This window comes from Crotalus tigris, unplaced genomic scaffold (assembly GCF_016545835.1).
Source record: "Crotalus tigris isolate CLP2741 ecotype Arizona unplaced genomic scaffold, ASM1654583v1 scf7180000017736.1026742, whole genome shotgun sequence".
Taxonomy (NCBI): domain Eukaryota; kingdom Metazoa; phylum Chordata; class Lepidosauria; order Squamata; family Viperidae; genus Crotalus; species Crotalus tigris.
The window spans coordinates 763,745-781,447 of record NW_024096602.1 but is presented as its reverse complement, the minus strand read 5'-3'; the positions used below and the strand labels follow the sequence as shown (position 1 = coordinate 781,447).

The following is a 17,703-nucleotide window of genomic DNA, read 5'->3' as shown; positions in this document are numbered from 1 at the left end:
CTAAGTTCCCTTCCAAGTCTGATATCCTATGTTCTTCTTGAAAACTTCCAGTTTTCATAGCTTTCGGAGGCAAGACGTTCCACTGGTTTATTGTTCTCACTGTCAGGAAGTTTCTCCTTAGTTCTAGGTTGCTTCTCTCCTTGATTAGTTTCCATCCGTTGCTTCTTGTCCTGCCTTCGGGTGCTCTGGAGAACAGCTTGACTCCCTCTTCTTTGGGACAGCCCCTGAGATATTGGAAAACTGCTTTTCATTAGATGCATCTCTTAATTCTTAATTAATTCTTAATTCTTGTTAAGGATCTTAAATCAAGGATGCAAGAAGCTATGACCCAGGAAGTGTCGGAAGTGTTTAGCGATACCACAACCCCAATCAAGCTGTTGGCAGTAGCAGCCACTGCTCCTCCAGATGCGTCCAACAGAGAGGAGGTGAGTGGGTGTCTGAGAATCAATATTTGGTCAGAAGAAATGTTAATTTCCGCCCTTCCAGCCTGCTTTGCTTAAAACGATGTAACTATCATCGTTTTGAAGATGCCGGTCTTTGAGGATTCTATATCAGTGAACAGGATTTTTTTCGAATAGTACTTTATTTCTAAGTCCAACATTTTATTTCTTAAAGTTAACTTTTGTAAATACTGTTACATGTAATTTAATTAGACAGGACAAAGTCAGTGGCCTTCAAACTTAGGTTTATGTCAGGTGCAAGATGTTAGGAGCCCAGGCGGTTCAAAGAAATGCAGGTTTAATGCATGCTAACACTTTCGAGAAGAATCTGAACTACTAACAATCAAAGCGAATTGGTGGTAGTTAAGAGTCAAAGGAATTCAAGGAGGGCTGGAGGTCGATCCCTTGCGGGCACGAAGAGACTCAAGACTGATGAGGCGCTTGACCCCTCCCTCCCTCGGGCTCAGCCTGGTCATCGCCTACAGTTTGGGAACTAAGCAATATGTTTGATTGGCTAGTTCTCTGCATCCCTAAATCTAGGCTCAAAGCTCTCCAATTGAATTGGAACCCTTCGTCTCTTGGGAGACCCACCCGTTCATCTCTGGTGGGAAGAGGGTTTGTGGTCTATTTCCAGCCTGGGATTCCTGCAGTGGGAACAGCAGACAATGATCCTGTGATTAGCTAGGTCCAGCTCAACACTCAGCTGGGCCAGTGGGGCGCTTCTTCCCTACACCGGCAGGCAGCCCAGGCTGAACAGTCCTGAAGGCGTCTCTTCCGCTTTTAAGCAGAAGCAACCCCTCGCCCTGGAGCCTGAGGTTCCAGTTCTTTCTCCAGTGGCCAAGAGATCACATTTTGGACCCTCAGCAACTGGCCCAACCACATTTACGGTCCTTTGCACTCTCCCACTGTCACGGAATGACAGTTTACGGTGTTTTTGCTGGAAACCGGAGGCATTTACTTCCAGTTTCCAGCAAAAACTGCCCACATCGAAGAATGGGTTTCGTAAAATCAGGCCAGTCAGGTCATGATCTGCTTTACGATCATCATGACTGACAACCTTAATTCCCAGGCTCAGTGATGGCCGTAAGTCAAGGACCACCTGCAGACATGTCACACTTTAAGCGACGTTGCTCCCTGTGGATCCCAAGGCTGGATTGACTCCCCGGGAAACACTCCCAGGTTTTGTTTTTGTTCCTGCTTCAGGGCCTCTTTGATGATCAATAGCCGAGTGAGCTTTCTCTATTTTTTCTAGTTCATTGGTTAATTAAACAAGCTACCTTATACAAATGTGAAACAAGGGTCAGAAAGCCCTCTCTGTGGTGCTTATTTCTCCATTACTTGATTCACGCGACTGTCATCGTTCTCTGCTCCGATAGAGCAAGCAGTGATTCTCCCAAAAGAAGAATATTTTGGTGTTTCCACTGAATGAGCCCTTGATGAATCTTTATGAAGAATTCTCCATAAAGCCGAGGCTGAATGGGTTTGTGTAAGTTGGTCCTGGCTCGGTTTAAACGTTTGGGCCTCTTTCGGTTTGTAAAGGGCTCGCTTAACCTTCCAGGTCTTTGAGGAAAGGGCAGCCAACTTTGAGAATCACGCGGCGAGGCTGGGGGCCACAGCGGAGAAAGCGGCGGCTGTTGGGACAGCCAACAAAAGTACCGTGGAGGGCATCCAGGCGACTGTGAAGTCAGCGAGGGAACTGACGCCTCAGGTGGGTCCCCTCCCTCCCTCCCTCTCCCTCTGTTTCTCTCTTTCTTTCTCTAACTCTCTCTCTCTCTCTCTCTATTTCTCTCTTTCTCTGACTCTCTACTTCAGTGGTTCTCAACCTGTGGGCCGGGACCCCATTTGGGGTCGAATGACCATTTCACGGGGGTCGCCAAACCACGCCGTCCGCCATTTTCCCCCCTTTTCCCTAGCTGTCCTACTCCCTCTTATTGGTGGCCACACCCACTTGGGGGTCACCACAACACGGGGAACGGTATTATGGGGTCACGGCATTAGAAAGGTTGAGAACCACTGCTCTACTTCTTTCTCTCTGTTTCTCTTTCCCTGACTCTCGCTGTTTCTCGCCATCTCTGACTCTCTTTCTCTGACTCTCTCTCTCTCTCTCTTTTTCTCTCTCCCTGTCTCCATCACACATGCCTAAAATGTTACGACTTTAGGCTTGATCACGTCTAGGATTGAAAGTAGGGAAAGGACTTCCATAGACCTGGAAGTCATCTAAAGAATTCAGGGATGCAGTGGTCTTCCTAAATCAAGCATCCCATATTACGGAATGCAAGTAATGATCACAGAATCAAAGGGCTGGACGACTTGCACCCTCTCTCAGGACAGGGGGACCATCCCAGATAAATGGCTGTCTGAGCTTTGCTTAAAAACTACCATGTTTTTAAGCAAAGACTGGAATCTTGTTCTTCAAATTTCTGAAGGGAACATTGGAGTAGGATTCAGCTGAGCACTTCCTTGAAAACCAGAAGATACTGCCTTTCATTTTGTTCTTCTCAGGTAGCATGTTGCCCCCACTAGGCTGCCTCTGTAGACCTCTCCAGAGGGTGTCATAAAGCCCCATGGAGCAGTGTGCAAGTCTTAAGTGCCAGGACTGTTGCTGTTTAAACTCATGACCAGAAAGACTTTTGGGAATCTCAACACCTTTAAAGTATCTTCAAGCAGTTTTCAATGTCACCCCGTTCCTGAAAATCCTCAGTCTGGTGTCTGTTCCAAATGATACATTAAACTTTCAGTTTATTAAGGCTGACCAAAAAAAAAAAATAATAATAATAATCCCAGGAGATTTGCTTATTGTCCTTCCTGAGATACCTCTCTATCTGCAGGTAGTGTCTGCCGCTCGCATCCTGTTGAGGAATCCTGGCAATCAGGCTGCTTATGAACATTTTGAGACCATGAAGAACCAATGGATCGATAATGTGGAAAAAATGACAGGTGAAATAACTGCACCCTTGCAATTATTTATAGCCATGTTGGTGGCTGTATATTACTCTGTAAAGATAATGGGTGAGAGGTTGAAAGAAAAAGGAAGAGGATTATTAGGTGCTCTTAACGTTGCACAAAGGAAAGGAAGAGGAAGAAGAAGTGAGTCCTGGGGATCAGGACAGGTTGGGGTTTTAGACAAGTTGTATCATATTTTGATAACATTTTGCCCTGACAGTGAGGATGGTCCCCCCTAGGTGTGCTGGTGGGTCTAACCATACTTGGCCAAAGGAATAAATAAAGTATAAAGATTTAGCACTTCTGTCCTCAGATTTCAGAGTCATTTCTCAGGTCAAGCAAGGTTGGTTTGACCCCCAGACAGAAAAGATTTGAGACAATTCTGTAGCTGGACTCTCAAAATATCTTGCCAAAAAGAAGTTATTAGTGAGTAACCAGTTGGCCAAATATTATGTTATGATTAACGTTAGTGTAGCCTTGGTCATTCTATTAAGCAAAGAAATACGGTCTCCATTCTGCCTTTTGAAATCCCATCCAAACTCTTCATGGTGCAGGATTGTTTTTTATTAAAATAGGTTTGAGGGATTCTATCTTTTTCCTTCTCTGAATATAAACATAATGCGTTCCTAGTTTAACCACTCATGAAGCCCATTAATATTGGAGGATGTTATAGAATTCACGAATGTGGAAACTTTCCGGAGGCAAGATAAGATAGTTAAGGGAGCAGAGCAGACCTTCTTGGTGGCCCACATTTAGAGGAGAGGCCCATCCTGTTTCTGCTGGGCAGGCCCATCGACTCAGGGGTGTCCAGCGGTGGCAGCTTTAAGATTCATGGATTTCAAGCTGCCTGGGGAATTCTGAGAGTTGAAGTCCACGGGTCTTAAAGTTGTCAAGGTGGGACATCCCTGGTCTAACCACACGATGCGTGAGGGAAGCTTGGTCTCGAGCAACACGTGGGTTACACGTGGATGTACAAGGAGGTAAATTTTTGAATGTGCCATTCCAGGCTTAGTGGATGAAGCCATTGACACCAAATCCCTGCTGGATGCCTCTGAGGAAGCCATTAAGAAAGACCTGGACAAATGCAAGGTGGCCATGGCCAACGTTCAGCCACAGATGCTGGTAGCCGGGGCCACCAGCATTGCCCGGCGAGCGAACCGTATCCTGCTGGTGGCAAAGAAAGAGGTGGAAAACTCAGAAGATCCTAAATTCCGTGAAGCTATTAAAGCTGCCTCGGATGACTTGAGCAAGACCATTTCACCAATGGTGATGGATGCAAAAGCCGTGGCAGGCAACATTTCTGACCCGGGTAAGTCTTTCACCAGCCTGTCTCAAGCTTCTGGCCTTTGAGGTTGGCCCCGGGGAAGTGCAGAGACACCGACGGCTTGTGAAGTGTAAGAGGCACTGGCAAGTTACGGGAGGAGAATGTCTTTTCCCCAAGAGCTTCCACCCATCCAATCCAACCCAGAAGTTTGAGTGGGCTGCAGATCCTGTCAGCCGAAGAGTCGACTGGCGGGAACTGGAAGACGGGCTGGCTCTGCCCTCGCCCCTGCCTGGTGGTATGGTTCCCCTCCCCCCTTGGAACATAGTGGCCCCCAGCCTTCTTGGCCTTTCGTGAGGCTTTGTAAACTGGGCTGTGTATCCAGGGCCGGGGCTTGGAATGTGTGAAGTGCCGATCGCTCAACTTTACGATCAGTGGATCTGTCATCACAGCTGTACTTACACCAGGTTTTTATTGTTTCAGTGGTTTTTGGTTGTTTTAATGGGTTTTAGAATTTTAGAATTGTAAGCCGCTCCAACCTGGTTGAGTTGGGCAGCTATAGAAATTGAATGGATGGATGGATGGATGAGACCAGTGTAGGTCTCTCGTCAAATAGCTGTTTGAGTAATACAACATTCAGTCCTGGAGGTTGAAAAACGGAGAATTGTCATGTGCAAAAGTTCAAGTCCACAGGTGAAGGTCCCCTTAAACTGACCTATTACCAAAAAGCCTTTGTGTAAGGATCTTCTCAACTAACAGTAGGCATTTGCTTGGGGTTAAATAAGGATTGGTTCAAGGGAAATTGAACTTAGTTTGCTTGTGGCAACGTAGGGATTCTAGACTGATCCCTCGTTTAACTCTAACCGCCCCCCTCGGTTCTGCCATTCCTTCTCCTACAGAAGTTTAATAATTGCTTCGTTCCTTTATCCTACCACTGTCCCCTTGCTGCTGAGTCCCTAACTTCACTGGAGGGTTTTGTGCATTTTGGGTTCAGGTGGTGCCAACTTGGTGCCCAAACCGAGTGTTAATTGTTAGATTAAAATACTTTGCTTCCAAAACTTTAAAATAATCTTTTTTTTTTGGCCAGGTTTGCAGAAGAACTTTCTTGATTCTGGATACAGGATTCTAGGAGCGGTGGCCAGAGTCCGCGATGCTTTCCAGCCCCAGGAGCCCGATTTCCCCCCCCCTCCTCCTCCTCCTGACCTCGAGCAGCTCCACGTAAGGAACACTAATGTGTGTTTTGCCCTGCTTGGTGAAGGAGAGAATCCGAACCAGCAGCCGTTGGTGCAGAGCGAGGTGTTTCAAACTTGGCAGTTTTAAGATGGGTGGGCTTCCAGGATTTGAAAAATACTGGTTTAGAGAACATTTGTGTGTTTGTAGGGTTGTGACTGCATTGCACAATTAAGTCACTTGGCATCTAACTTAGATTCCCCAAACACTGATGTCATAGTACTCCTTTTCATTTTCAAAATAATTTGTAGCAGGTCTTGGGGTGCTCCTTAATTCCCTTTCTGAGTCATAAGAAACGACTCTTGTTGTAAACATTAACTAGCAACAGGGATGACTCTGAATTTGGCAAACCAGGCCCAAAGCCTCAAAATGCCCATCCTGGATTTTGCTATAGATCCGGCTGTTGACACCCAAAATGCTTCTTTCCGCAGCTCACCGATGAACTTGCTCCCCCAAAGCCCCCTCTGCCCGAAGGGGAGGTTCCTCCTCCTCGCCCCCCACCCCCCGAAGAGAAGGACGAAGAGTTCCCGGAGCAGAAGGCCGGCGAGGTGCTTAACCAGCCCATGATGATGGCTGCCAGGCAGCTCCACGATGAAGCCAGGAAATGGTCCAGCAAGGTAGGCCCTTAGCCTGGACCTCTGCGCCGAGGCTTCTTGGCCTAGTTTGCTCACTTAGAGAATGCCCTTCCAGGAGGGCTCCGCGATGCGGATTAGGATTCTTCCCCTCCCACCATGTCCAGTGCTTGTTTCCTTCTGGTGTGTGATCTCTTGAGTGTTTGTGCCGTTGGGTTTTTCTGGGTCAGAAAGGAGGAGACGTCAGGAAACGAAGCCGGCAGAGGATCTGGTGCCGGTTCTCCCCTTTTGAAGCTTTAGTTCGGAGTTGGCTGTTGAAAGGATCCCTTGGACCCTCTTCAGCAAGGCAGGGAAGCTCAATTTGAACCAGGCAAATAGTCCGTCATGGAGATAAGCCGGTAGGAGAGAGAAGGGAAGAGAACGAGAGAGACTCCGGTGTGGCTAGGATGTCTGTGTAGGGAAGAATGGAGAGCTGGGACAGGGCAAAGGTAGTTTGGCTGATTTTGAGCTGCCGGGCAGCCCCTCCCCAGGTGAGATGCATCCCGCAGGGTTTCAGCATCCCCAGCGGTTGCACTCCAATGGCGCTGGAATTCCTGGGAATGTATATCTGTAAGATTTAATGCTCTCCTTCCTTTTTAAAAGTGGCACGTCTACAAGAAGATGGGATGTGTGTGGAGGTGTATCACCTGGCAAATGTTAATATTTAAGTTACTGAAATGAAATACGGGATTTGTTCTTAAAATAATCTGAACAAAGTTTTCATCTTCTCTCCTTTTCCTTCCCCAGTCAGCCTATAATGTACGTAAACTTCATCAGTTTCTCAAAATAATATTATTTATACTAAACGAGCATTAAATATGTAGCTAGTTTTTTGTTTGAATTCAGGAAATCATATAGTTCCTTATTTTAGACCATACTTTCTTTCTAAGATATCTTGCTACTATTAAATCTTGTGTTGATGGAGAAGGCACAGAAATTGGGGACAACCTAAGAATTAACATAAAGGGGCTAGTTAGAATAATAAACAGGATGAGTTTGCAATTATGCTAATCCATTTTGTTTATTTATTCATTGTCTATTACACTCTTGTCAAACTATAAATGAACATTTTCACCCCTTTTTATAAAGGACTACCGTATTTTCCGGCGTATAAGACGACTTTCTAACCATGCAAATCTTCTCCAAAGTCGGGGGTCATCTTATACGTCCAATCGTCTTATACACCGGAAAATACGGTACTTTATTTTGATTTTAGAAAATTAGAACAGAATCCTTTGTTTATTAAGGATTAAAAATTAAAAATGAATTTCCTGAAATATTACAGGAATATTTTCTGCTGATGAAATTCAGTAGCATGAAAAGTAAGGGAGTATAATGCAGTTGTCTATTTTATAAGACAAATGGGACAATTCAGAGTCCATTTTTGTTTGCCTTGGATAAAATGGATGGGTCTGACTTCTGGGTCTTTGCAAAACTGTTCCTGTGATATATTCCTCTGAAATCTGTTGTGTTCCAGATGGTGCTGCTATACCAAAAAGGAAGGGAAAAATGAGGGAGAGTGTTGGATTCAATGATTGACATGTCTTCCTCAATTTATATTGATCTCTGCAACTCGGGTGTTTATCCTAATTACAATTTCTTCAGTGTTTGAAAATCTTGGTTATTGAAAGGAGACAACTAATTTAACTATTTGAGAAAATTCTGTTCTTAGATAGTTGCACAAAAATAGTATTTTTGTGAGTTGTGTTAGCCAGTTGATATGCCTAATGAACATGTTCAGAACTAAATAATTATTTATGATCATTTCTTTAATTTGGTACAATAACTTTTCACCGTTGGGATGATTATAATTGCAAATCATATTCTGCCCCAAAGCAAAACACTGTGAGGTTTGTTTTTGTTTTGCTTTTAAGTGAGCTTAACAACAGTTAAGGGCTTTGCACAATTTTATAAAAAAAAAGATGCAAAATGAAATGCCTTTTTGAAAATGTAGATTGCAGATAAGATTTGTCCATTCTGAGAAAAATGAAAGGATCCATCTTTCCCTCAAGGTGGATTGTGGGAGATGCTGTTTCTGTCTCTTAATTTTGCTCTAAACCCACATTGGAAAAAACCATCCAGTCTGGAATTCTGCATGAGGCTTCAAATCTGTCCACATGTAGGGCAAAATTTGAAATTTAATATTACATGTGACTGCAAGTATTTTTCAAATTTGAGGGATTTTGTAACTTTGTAAAGAAACCAACCTGATACTTTGAGGGGTTGAATTTAGAGTAAGTAAACATTTTCTCTTTGAGTGCCAATTTTTAAAAGGATCTTCTTTTAAGTAGGCAAAAGTTGCTACTTTTGAGTTGTGTTAAAAATAATATTTCACATTGATTAGCTCTGACAACTTTGTATAGTAATCAGGCTATCATGAAAAAAGAGGTCCACTTAGAATAACCTTCAGAACTGTGGTGAGACCTTCATATATTTCTGATTTTTCTCATGGTATAAATTACCATTTTCTCCCTTAGTAAACCTTTGTAAATTGGATGCTTCACTCTTTCTACATTGAACAATCTACTGCTATCCTTTTCTTTAACCCTTTCTTATCTTACTCCACTGTTCTGGTTAATGATCATAATAAAGATTGGATTGAAAAAAAAATCTTAATTTAACCTTTGCTAGCATCTAAATATATGCACACAACTTTATGACTTCAGTCAGCATAATCAGAATAACGATGATCTCTGTAGAAAAATGTAGCTCAGTTTGCCCAGAAGTCTTGACTGGACAGCAGAGGGAGCAAGTAGCACCTAATTCTAGATGGAGATACCTTTTAGTGATTAAATACTGTATTACCTAATTTCTTGAAACTATGGTTTCATGGGTCACTGAACATTAATGACTTGAGTAAACAGATATTCTACAGGTTTAGCAGCCATGTTTCTTTTTTAAAAGATAATTCCTTCCTACCTTACCTACCCCCAAATTTATGGTTGGAAGAGCAGAGAGGGAGAGTTGGAAGTAAACTTTCTAGAGGCAAAAATTCTTTATTTAATCATTCCTTTTATTCTCTCCACAAACATGTCAGATTGACCCCGATAGAAGAACAAGGCAAGCTTGCTGAACTTTCAGTTGACAAACTAACATCTTGTTGATCGGGAAACTAAAAAAGGGACCACATTTATTTTGCAGTTTGCTAATGTAATTGCACATTAAAAGTAGAGCTTTTTCTTTCAGAATGCCAAATACTTTAGCACTCAGAAGGAGAACCCTGGATGAAATAAGGGTCAACACAAAGATAGTGAGTGGCTAAATAACACTGAAAATATGGCTGTCTCTCAGGCCCTCGAAAACAGTAACTTTTGCCCGGTCCTCTTCCCTCCTTCCTTCCTTCCTTCCTGCCTCCTATTCTGTATTGAACTGAATGTTGACAGTTGTGATGGTTGCTGCAATGATCCTGGGCCGTTTTGTTTTAGGTACTTTGGGATGTGATTTGGGATACGGAAGCAAAAGATTTAAATCCCTTTTTGGATTTTGTAGAACAACATTGTGGCAAAACAATCTTGCTCCATGTCATTAACTTTCCACTAACAGAAACGTTTTGATTTGCTTTGACCCGTGCTGCTAACATCACTTTCTGTCAGGTAACGGGGAACACTGAGTCATGTCCTTTCAGCCCATTCTCTCTCTCTGGGGGTGAGGGGTGGGTCGTCCTTTCCTCCTTCCATCCTGCTTTGCTCTTCATCGCTGTCTTCTCCATGGCCGGATCAAGACCCCGGGCGAAGGCCCAGGTGGGTGGCTGTGAAGGGGGCGCCCTGGGCGTCAGACGCCTCCGCTAGCCCTGGCTCTGGAGAGACAGGTACAGGTGAGCCAGCATGGAAGCCGCCATGCAGCCCTGCTTCCTTTTAACAGAGGGGTTTGGGCAGGAGGGGGGGGTCACTGTGAATTTGGCCCTCTGGTTCAAAGCTGCCCCTCCCTTCACAGGGCCATCCTTCATAGCCTCCTGTGCTTGGCCGAGGTCCGACCCATAGCAGTTGGGTCTGCCCCGATGTACACCTGGTGTACCCCCATAGTCCATCCATGCCATTTGAGTTTCCCTCTCTGTCGGCTTCAAGTGTTGCCTTTGCTTTGTGTCTTTGTCAGCGGCATTATTGTCTTGCCAGGATAAATGTTGTGGCGAAAGATAAGCCAATTAAAAGAGGGAAAGGGTGAAAAGTATGTCTCGGAATGCTTTCCTAAATGTCTCTCGAAGGTGTTTCTACTGTTTCAGATCTCTTTGCCAACCTCCCCATTACTCTACCGTCCTTCCATCGCCCCCCCCCCGAGGTCTCCTAAACTAGCTCGGTTCTTGCTTCTTGGACGGGATCCTGCATCTTATACTAACTCTCCCTGTTTCTTCACCCTCCTTGTCTGCCACCTGCCAAGCCTGAAGTGGCTGGTGGGGGGAAGGAAGCCCCCGCCGAGGTTGGCCTAGGCGTAGCTCGGGAGGAGGCGGAGGAGGAGGAGGAGGAGGAAGCAGGAGTTGAATTCACCCTCCCCTCCGACATGGAAGATGATTACGAGCCTGAGCTGCTGCTCATGCCGACCAACCAGCCTGTTAACCAGCCCATTCTGGCCGCTGCTCAGTCTCTGCACCGGGAAGCTACCAAGTGGTCCAGTAAGGTATTTGCTCCGTTTCCACTCCCCGGGGACTGATCCGCATTGCATCCGGCCATTTTGACACGTTTGCATCACTCTTGATCCTCGGCGGATCCCATGCCTTTTTTTTTTTTTTTTGGTCTTCTTCATGGTTTCTTTTCTTAATTGGAATGGATTCGAGTGTGTCTGCATTTCATGGTTGAGGGCCGCGGTTGGCTTCACGAGTGTCATCAGGCGTGCTGATGGCCAGGCCAAAGCTTCATTCGGCTCACCCTGCCTCCCATCACTCTCCTCCTGAATCGGAGCCTGTCCCCCTCTGCCTTCCTCGTGCCAGGGGTTACTTAACAGGGAGCCAGAGAAACGGACGCCTGACCACCTGCGAAGCCATCGTCCACTGCCTTTCAGGGACTTCCAGGCGGTCAAGGTGTCGTCGTCACTCCTGAAGTCATTTAACACGCATCGTTCTGCTTCCTGCCTCTTGACCAACGGCTTCTACTAAACCTTTGTTCCAACAAGGAATGGCTTTGAATGGCACCATTGCCAAAGAGCTGGTCCTGTGGGCAGAGGCCGTGATGGTGGGCAGAGGCTCTGCTGAATGCCTTGAGATGTTAAATTCAGACTTTGCCCTCTCGTGTTTCAGCTGCGTTATTAATGGGGATGTGGGGTCTGTGGCTTTTGATGGGAATGGTCTGCTGGCACTAAGCACCAAGAGGAGTTTGCCAAGCTGCTGGATTATTTCTCACTTCCTTAAGAGTAGCATGCTGCAGAGAATAAACGTATGGCCGGGCAGCTCTGAGCCTCTGGTGTATGTCTGTATGGAAAATTAGCCTCTCTCTCTCTCCCTTTTTTCTTTCTTCTTTTTTGCACTCATGGGCGAATGGCATGAATTCCAAAGGACGTCTCCCACGCGTGGGTAACGATGGAGTGTAATCCGGCCTAATTCTCTTCTGTCTGAGATGAAATGAATGGGGAGGCCACGCAACCATTTCAGCCTGGCTTCTGCAGGAGAATCACCGGTGGGCTTGTGGATACTAGGCCCCTCCCCCTCTCTGAAGGGCATTTGGGCAGGGGGGGGCGGCCTCTCACCGGGTCTTGTGTTTTGGTCCTCCTCCCCAGCCATCCAGGAGGAGGAGGAGGCATGGCTTTTCTCAGTTGGGAGTTGGCCAATGGCACTTGGACTGGCTTAGTGCATTGCAAAACAACAAACCATACTTTCCATCCTGGCTTGTACTTATGTATATGCTGCATTGCATTTGTTTCATTTGTACCCTTAAAATGAATGGGCTGATGGGAGCGCGGATGTGCCGTAATCCTGAAGTGGAGCCTTTGGGAATTTTGCATCTGTGCAGAGTATCAGGACACGTAAAATGACGGAAGCGGACCCCCAAGTTTCTTTCCCTAGACAGCACCGTACATTTTGCCTTTTCATTCAACAATCACAGCACAGCCACAGCATTCTGCATGCAAAAGATGGGAGGGAACACCCCGCTTTTTCTACTTTCATATGTTCATTTCAACATACTAACTCATGTGTCTCCTCACAAATGTTGCATCCTGTCTTCTAACGTAAGAACTACCCTGCTCTGAGTATTCCTACAGACATTTTCATTCGAATGGCAGTCCTGACACAGAATAAGGGCTGGTAATGGTTGAACATTGGAAGCTTCGGACTGTTCTAATGTCACGATGAAGCTTGGTTTAGCACAACAGATTAACGGAAAAGCTATTGACCCGTTTTGTTCTACCATCCCCCCCATCTTGCAACTGTGAGGAGGGGAAGGTTTTCACTTCTCTTTTATCAAGTAATCACAGTTTCTCATTTTATCTGAATGCAACAGCAAACTATGATTAATTGTAATAGTGATTCAAAACAGAGTTGGTTTTTAAAAGGCTTTTAAATATGGATTAGTGACTTTCCTGTTTTTCCCAAGAGGAAAATGGCTCATTTTGTCAAAGAAAAAGAATTGTTAATTCTTTGAGTTATCCATTGAAAGAAATTTTAGCCAAGGGGTTAACCAATTAATGGATGAGTTGTGGATACGTTTATATACGAATAGAGCAAGCATTCAGATGATGCTTTATATCTGACGATTAATAGCATCTTTTTGCCTTTTTGATTGAAAAAAAAAATCCCTTCTACAGATGCATTTTAAATTTAGCTGATCAAAAGGCTTAAATAATGTAGCCTTTTCCATGTATTTTTTCTCCATTCAGAATATTCATTTCCCACCGTTTACTTCAGTTTGACCCTGTAACTGATTTCTTATTTACATATTAAGAATATTCACCATCATCACATGATGCTTTAAGACATTTTTTGGCCATCTTTTTTTTTTTAAATGATAGCTTCCTAACTGAGAGTTAAACTTTGGCAACACTACTAACCTGTACGTACTCTGTGTGCGGATGAGTGTGTTTACCCCCTCCCCTCTTGGCTGAAGCTTGTGGTCACTGAAGATGGGGAGTTTCACACGTGGCCTTTGTGTTACCGTCCTGTTTTGTTTTGTTTTGTTTTGTTGTCGAGCAGCAACGGCACAGCCCCAGAACATGGCTGTCGTTGGGGCCCGGAGCGATCACAACGGCTCTTTTTCTTCCAGGGCAACGACATCATTGCGGCGGCCAAGCGCATGGCCTTGCTGATGGCCGAGATGTCCCGCCTGGTGAGGGGCGCCAGTGGGAACAAGCGAGCGCTCATCCAGTGTGCAAAAGATATCGCAAAAGCTTCCGACGAGGTGACCCGTCTGGCTAAAGAGGTGGCCAAACAGTGCACGGACAAGAGGATCCGAACAAACCTTTTGCAGGTAGGCCATGAAACCTGGCTTGGAAGGCGGAGAACGTCTCCAGCAGGGAAGGTTGCAAAAAACCCATTGAAAAAATGCACCGGTTAAGACTAAAAGCCCCACAGCCAAAATCAAGGTGTGTCTAGCTAAAAATCCACGCTTAAGATTCATCCCTTTGCCTGTTTTTTTTAAAGTCGCGGTTGCTCCTCTTGGTTTTGCAAGCGTAACAAGGATGGCAGCGCCGTTTTGCAGGAAAAGGTCTCGAATTAGCCAACTTGCCTCTCAGCCCTTCCAGCAAGCTTGTCTCCCTCTTCAGTCTAAGGGAAGCCCCCCAGTGAACCTAATCCCAGTGAAACGGAGGGACTTTCCTTCCCAAAAGTTGGGGGTGGGAACATTTTTTGTGCCCCCATGCCGCTGCTTGCCACAGATGGGTGCCTCCAGGCAGTCTTTGCAGCAAGTGATCCCCACGAATGTTGTTCAAACCTGGCAGTTTTCAGATGTGTGGACTCCCAGCTCCCAGAATTCCCTGGCAGCTTTTTGAAATTCATACATCTTAAAATTGCCAAATTTGAAAAACACCGATGTAAAATAATGTTTTGAACAGAGAAAATCCTCTTCAAAAATTCTCAAGGAAATATTTCAGCCGTCTGTTTTCCACTACCGGAAAGACAGTTGGCCTATTTTTTAAATTCTTTCTTCAAGAGTTATGCGAGTAACGAATGCTCATTTTTAACGCAGACCACTTGAGCGAAAAGCGATGCTAGAATTCTGTTATTTTTAAGAGTAGCCCAGATGACGATGAAAGCCAGCGGGTAACTCTCGTTTGTGTAGGTTTGTGAACGAATCCCAACCATCAGCACTCAGCTGAAAATCCTGTCCACCGTCAAAGCGACCATGTTGGGCCGGACCAGCATCAGCGACGAGGAGTCTGAACAGGTCAGTTTCCCTGTTCCAGGTGGGGGGGGGGGAGGAGCGTCTTCAGCTGAGATTGGGGGTGTCGGGGAACAGGCAAAAGTAGCTTGGCTGTCCGGTAGAAAGTAGCCATCATGAAATGTTCAATGATTAGCAGCAGCTTCGGTCCCCAACCCTCCCGATGATTTCTCTTCCAAGTGCAAAAGCCAGCCGCCTTGTTTCATGTATCTGTTGTTCTTTTCAAATATACAGGCAACCCTTGACTTACAAACACCACCTTGTGACTGTTTTTAAACACTTCTCCCCGTTGCAGCATGGCCATCGGCCAGGTGACCAAAATTTGGACACTTGGCAACCGACTCATATTAACGATGGTCGCCGTGTCCCAGGGCCACCGGATTCATTTGGAGTCAACAGGGAGCCACAGTCACTTACTGACTTAACAATTGCAGCAATTCACTTGAACAGCTGTGGCCAGAAAGGTCGTAATATGGGGCAAAACCTATTTAATAACTGTCTTGCTTAGCCGTGGAAATTCTGGGCTCAGTGAAAAGGCAGGAATGTCAATAATGAAAGTGACAAAACTTTGCCATAGGAAGCAAGGATGGAAGATAAATGACTTTCTGTTTTCCAGCTGTGTTGGGTAGTTATAGTCAAATCTGGTTTACAATAATAATAATAAAAAAGCAGCCCCTTTTTCAAGGACGATAAAGGCCTTTGCTCCGAATTTAAATGTATTCACAGCACCATCTGCTGGGTAGAAAAAAAATAATTCTTTTTTTTCTACCCAGCAGACTGACTCCCTGACTGACTCCCTCAGAGTCAGCGTGGTGGCTTGGGCTGAAATGTTAATTCTCCAGATTTACAGAAGCTGAGGTCAGGGCGGAGAGAATAAATCCAGACCTTCCTTATCATTAATTCCCTCAGATTTCATTTTTAAACTGCCTTGACTTTCAATATGCAGCTTCCGTTCCGGCACAGAGGAGATAGCTCTGCCTATCGGCCTTATTTTCAAAAAAAAAAAAAAAAAAAAGCCAGGCTGGGGAATTCTGGGAGTTTAAGTCCCCACGTCTTAAATGTTCCCAAGTTTGAGAAACGGTGCTCTCAACAACTTATCTTTCTCCAAATAACTTGTCTTGGCTAAAATCGGTTTTGAAATGATTCTCCCCTCCAGGCCACGGAGATGTTGGTCCACAACGCCCAGAATCTCATGCAGTCCGTCAAGGAAACCGTCCGGGAGGCCGAAGCTGCATCCATTAAGATCCGGACAGATGCTGGATTCACTTTGCGCTGGGTCAGGAAGACCCCGTGGTACCAGTAGGGAGCATTGCTCCTCCTCCTCCTCCCGGAGCGTTGGGGGGGGGGGGTTTCCACGAGCACCCCTCTTCTGCAGAGCACCTGAAGGGGCTGCCCAGGTTGACACAAGTCTCCTGAAGGCCCCCCCCCACCTGAAGGGTTTTTAATAATAATGCTGGGCTGCTTTGGGTATCTAATCTCACTTTAGCTCGTTTCCAGACCTTCCCCCCCCCTTTTGCTTTTGATCTTTTTATTTTATTTTTGGAAACACTATTTCAACCCATTCTTCCCTCCTCTACCTCTGACATGATTGTGTTTTCTATGCAACGCAGCAAGGGGCGTTTTGTCGTAGCATAATTTGAAACTCAGGCCACCTTTGTTGGCTTAGTTGTTAATTGTGAGGGACAATCAGGAAATCAAGTTTGAATTTTCAGTTCTCTGCTTTTACATATTTTTTTTTTTTAATGAGAAGATACTAAATTTAATTTTACCCTGTCCAAAGAGAAAAGCACCATTCCTTTGGCAGAAGAGAGTAAGTTTAGCAATCAAAAGTCGCTGCTCTTGTTTTTCACTAATAGCCATCTCTAAATGAAACTTTGGGGAAGAATTTTCCATAGCTACCGAGTTCCTTGGGCACAAAAAGCTCCTGGCCAGAGCTTAGGAGGGGAGTACCTAGGCTTCTTGCCACCAAAATTTGATCTGATGCTAGAATGGATTTCCCTCGTTTTGCTAAACCAGAGGAAAAACATGGAGGTACCATAGTAAAAACTCTTTCCGTGGTCTCAGAAATGATTCACTTTGGGCTTTATGAAGCACCGCCGTGAAAACACTGAGGCCGCCCCTTGCAAATCCAGCTGCCGTCGTTGGGATCTGCTTCCTTACGAAGGGCTTCAGCCAGAAGACACAGCGGTCTGCTCGGAGGATTTTGGCACGTAGCCCTCAGCATTGACAACAGGCTCTTGGGTGTTACCTCTTCACTTTTCCTACGCAACCTTAGTGTTCGTCTTTTCTTCCTTGGTGCAATTCAAAAACTAAATTCAAAGGAATTACCTTTTCATGCCTTCTCTTCAAACGGCAAGATCCTGGCTATACGGTACTCACAATTGCCACAATATTGGATCTTGGCCACAGAAAAGGACGGGCAACCTTACCTTGTCTGGCCTTTTTGGTCTGTGTGAACTCAGGAGGAGGAGAGGATTTTAAGGGGCCTCCCTGGTGCCTTTTATGGGAGGCGTTTTTCCACCTCATAGTCCAGCCTTTCGAGCGTGAGCTTCTTAAGTCACTACCATTTAATAGCTTGACTTTATATTAATGCAATATTATTAATGCCTTTTGATTACACAAGTTTATACCAAAGATTAGCTTTTGTTAAGGGATGTTTAAAGGAAAGCTTTGAATTGTATTTGACTTGGAGAGTGCTTCACAATATTTACTAAACTCAAAACTTTGTAAATGTTAATATCCTCTACACCTTATGCAATTATGCTTTCCTAAACACTCCTGCCCATCAGATTGAATGTCAGGAGCATTTTGCCACTACGTTTGTTTGTAAACCAGAATGATGTTGCATATGCTAATATTTTCAACTTTCTCTGTTCTGGTGAAATAAAATGAAAATGCATTTCTATAAAATACTTCCAGTG

The 17,703-nt window shown here is 45.0% G+C and overlaps 1 protein-coding gene across 4 annotated transcripts in view; it reads left to right on the top strand.

The window, feature by feature from the left end:
* Positions 1–17,692, top strand: part of VCL (vinculin) — a 46,971-nt gene extending 29,279 nt beyond the window's left edge. For 2 of the 4 annotated variants that reach the window (XM_039339642.1, XM_039339641.1), the window contains exons 13-22: positions 297–425; positions 1,999–2,148; positions 3,269–3,377; positions 4,390–4,692; positions 5,732–5,862; positions 6,306–6,491; positions 10,860–11,096; positions 13,670–13,873; positions 14,684–14,788; positions 15,939–17,692. In XM_039339642.1, coding sequence (XP_039195576.1) covers positions 297–425; positions 1,999–2,148; positions 3,269–3,377; positions 4,390–4,692; positions 5,732–5,862; positions 6,306–6,491; positions 10,860–11,096; positions 13,670–13,873; positions 14,684–14,788; positions 15,939–16,085 — 1,701 coding nt within the window. In that variant the 3' untranslated portion in view covers positions 16,086–17,692. The remainder of the gene's footprint in view (positions 1–296; positions 426–1,998; positions 2,149–3,268; positions 3,378–4,389; positions 4,693–5,731; positions 5,863–6,305; positions 6,492–10,859; positions 11,097–13,669; positions 13,874–14,683; positions 14,789–15,938) is intronic. The other 2 variants (XM_039339644.1, XM_039339643.1) reach the window with 1 other exon arrangement.
* The last annotated feature ends 11 nt before the right edge of the window (positions 17,693–17,703 follow it).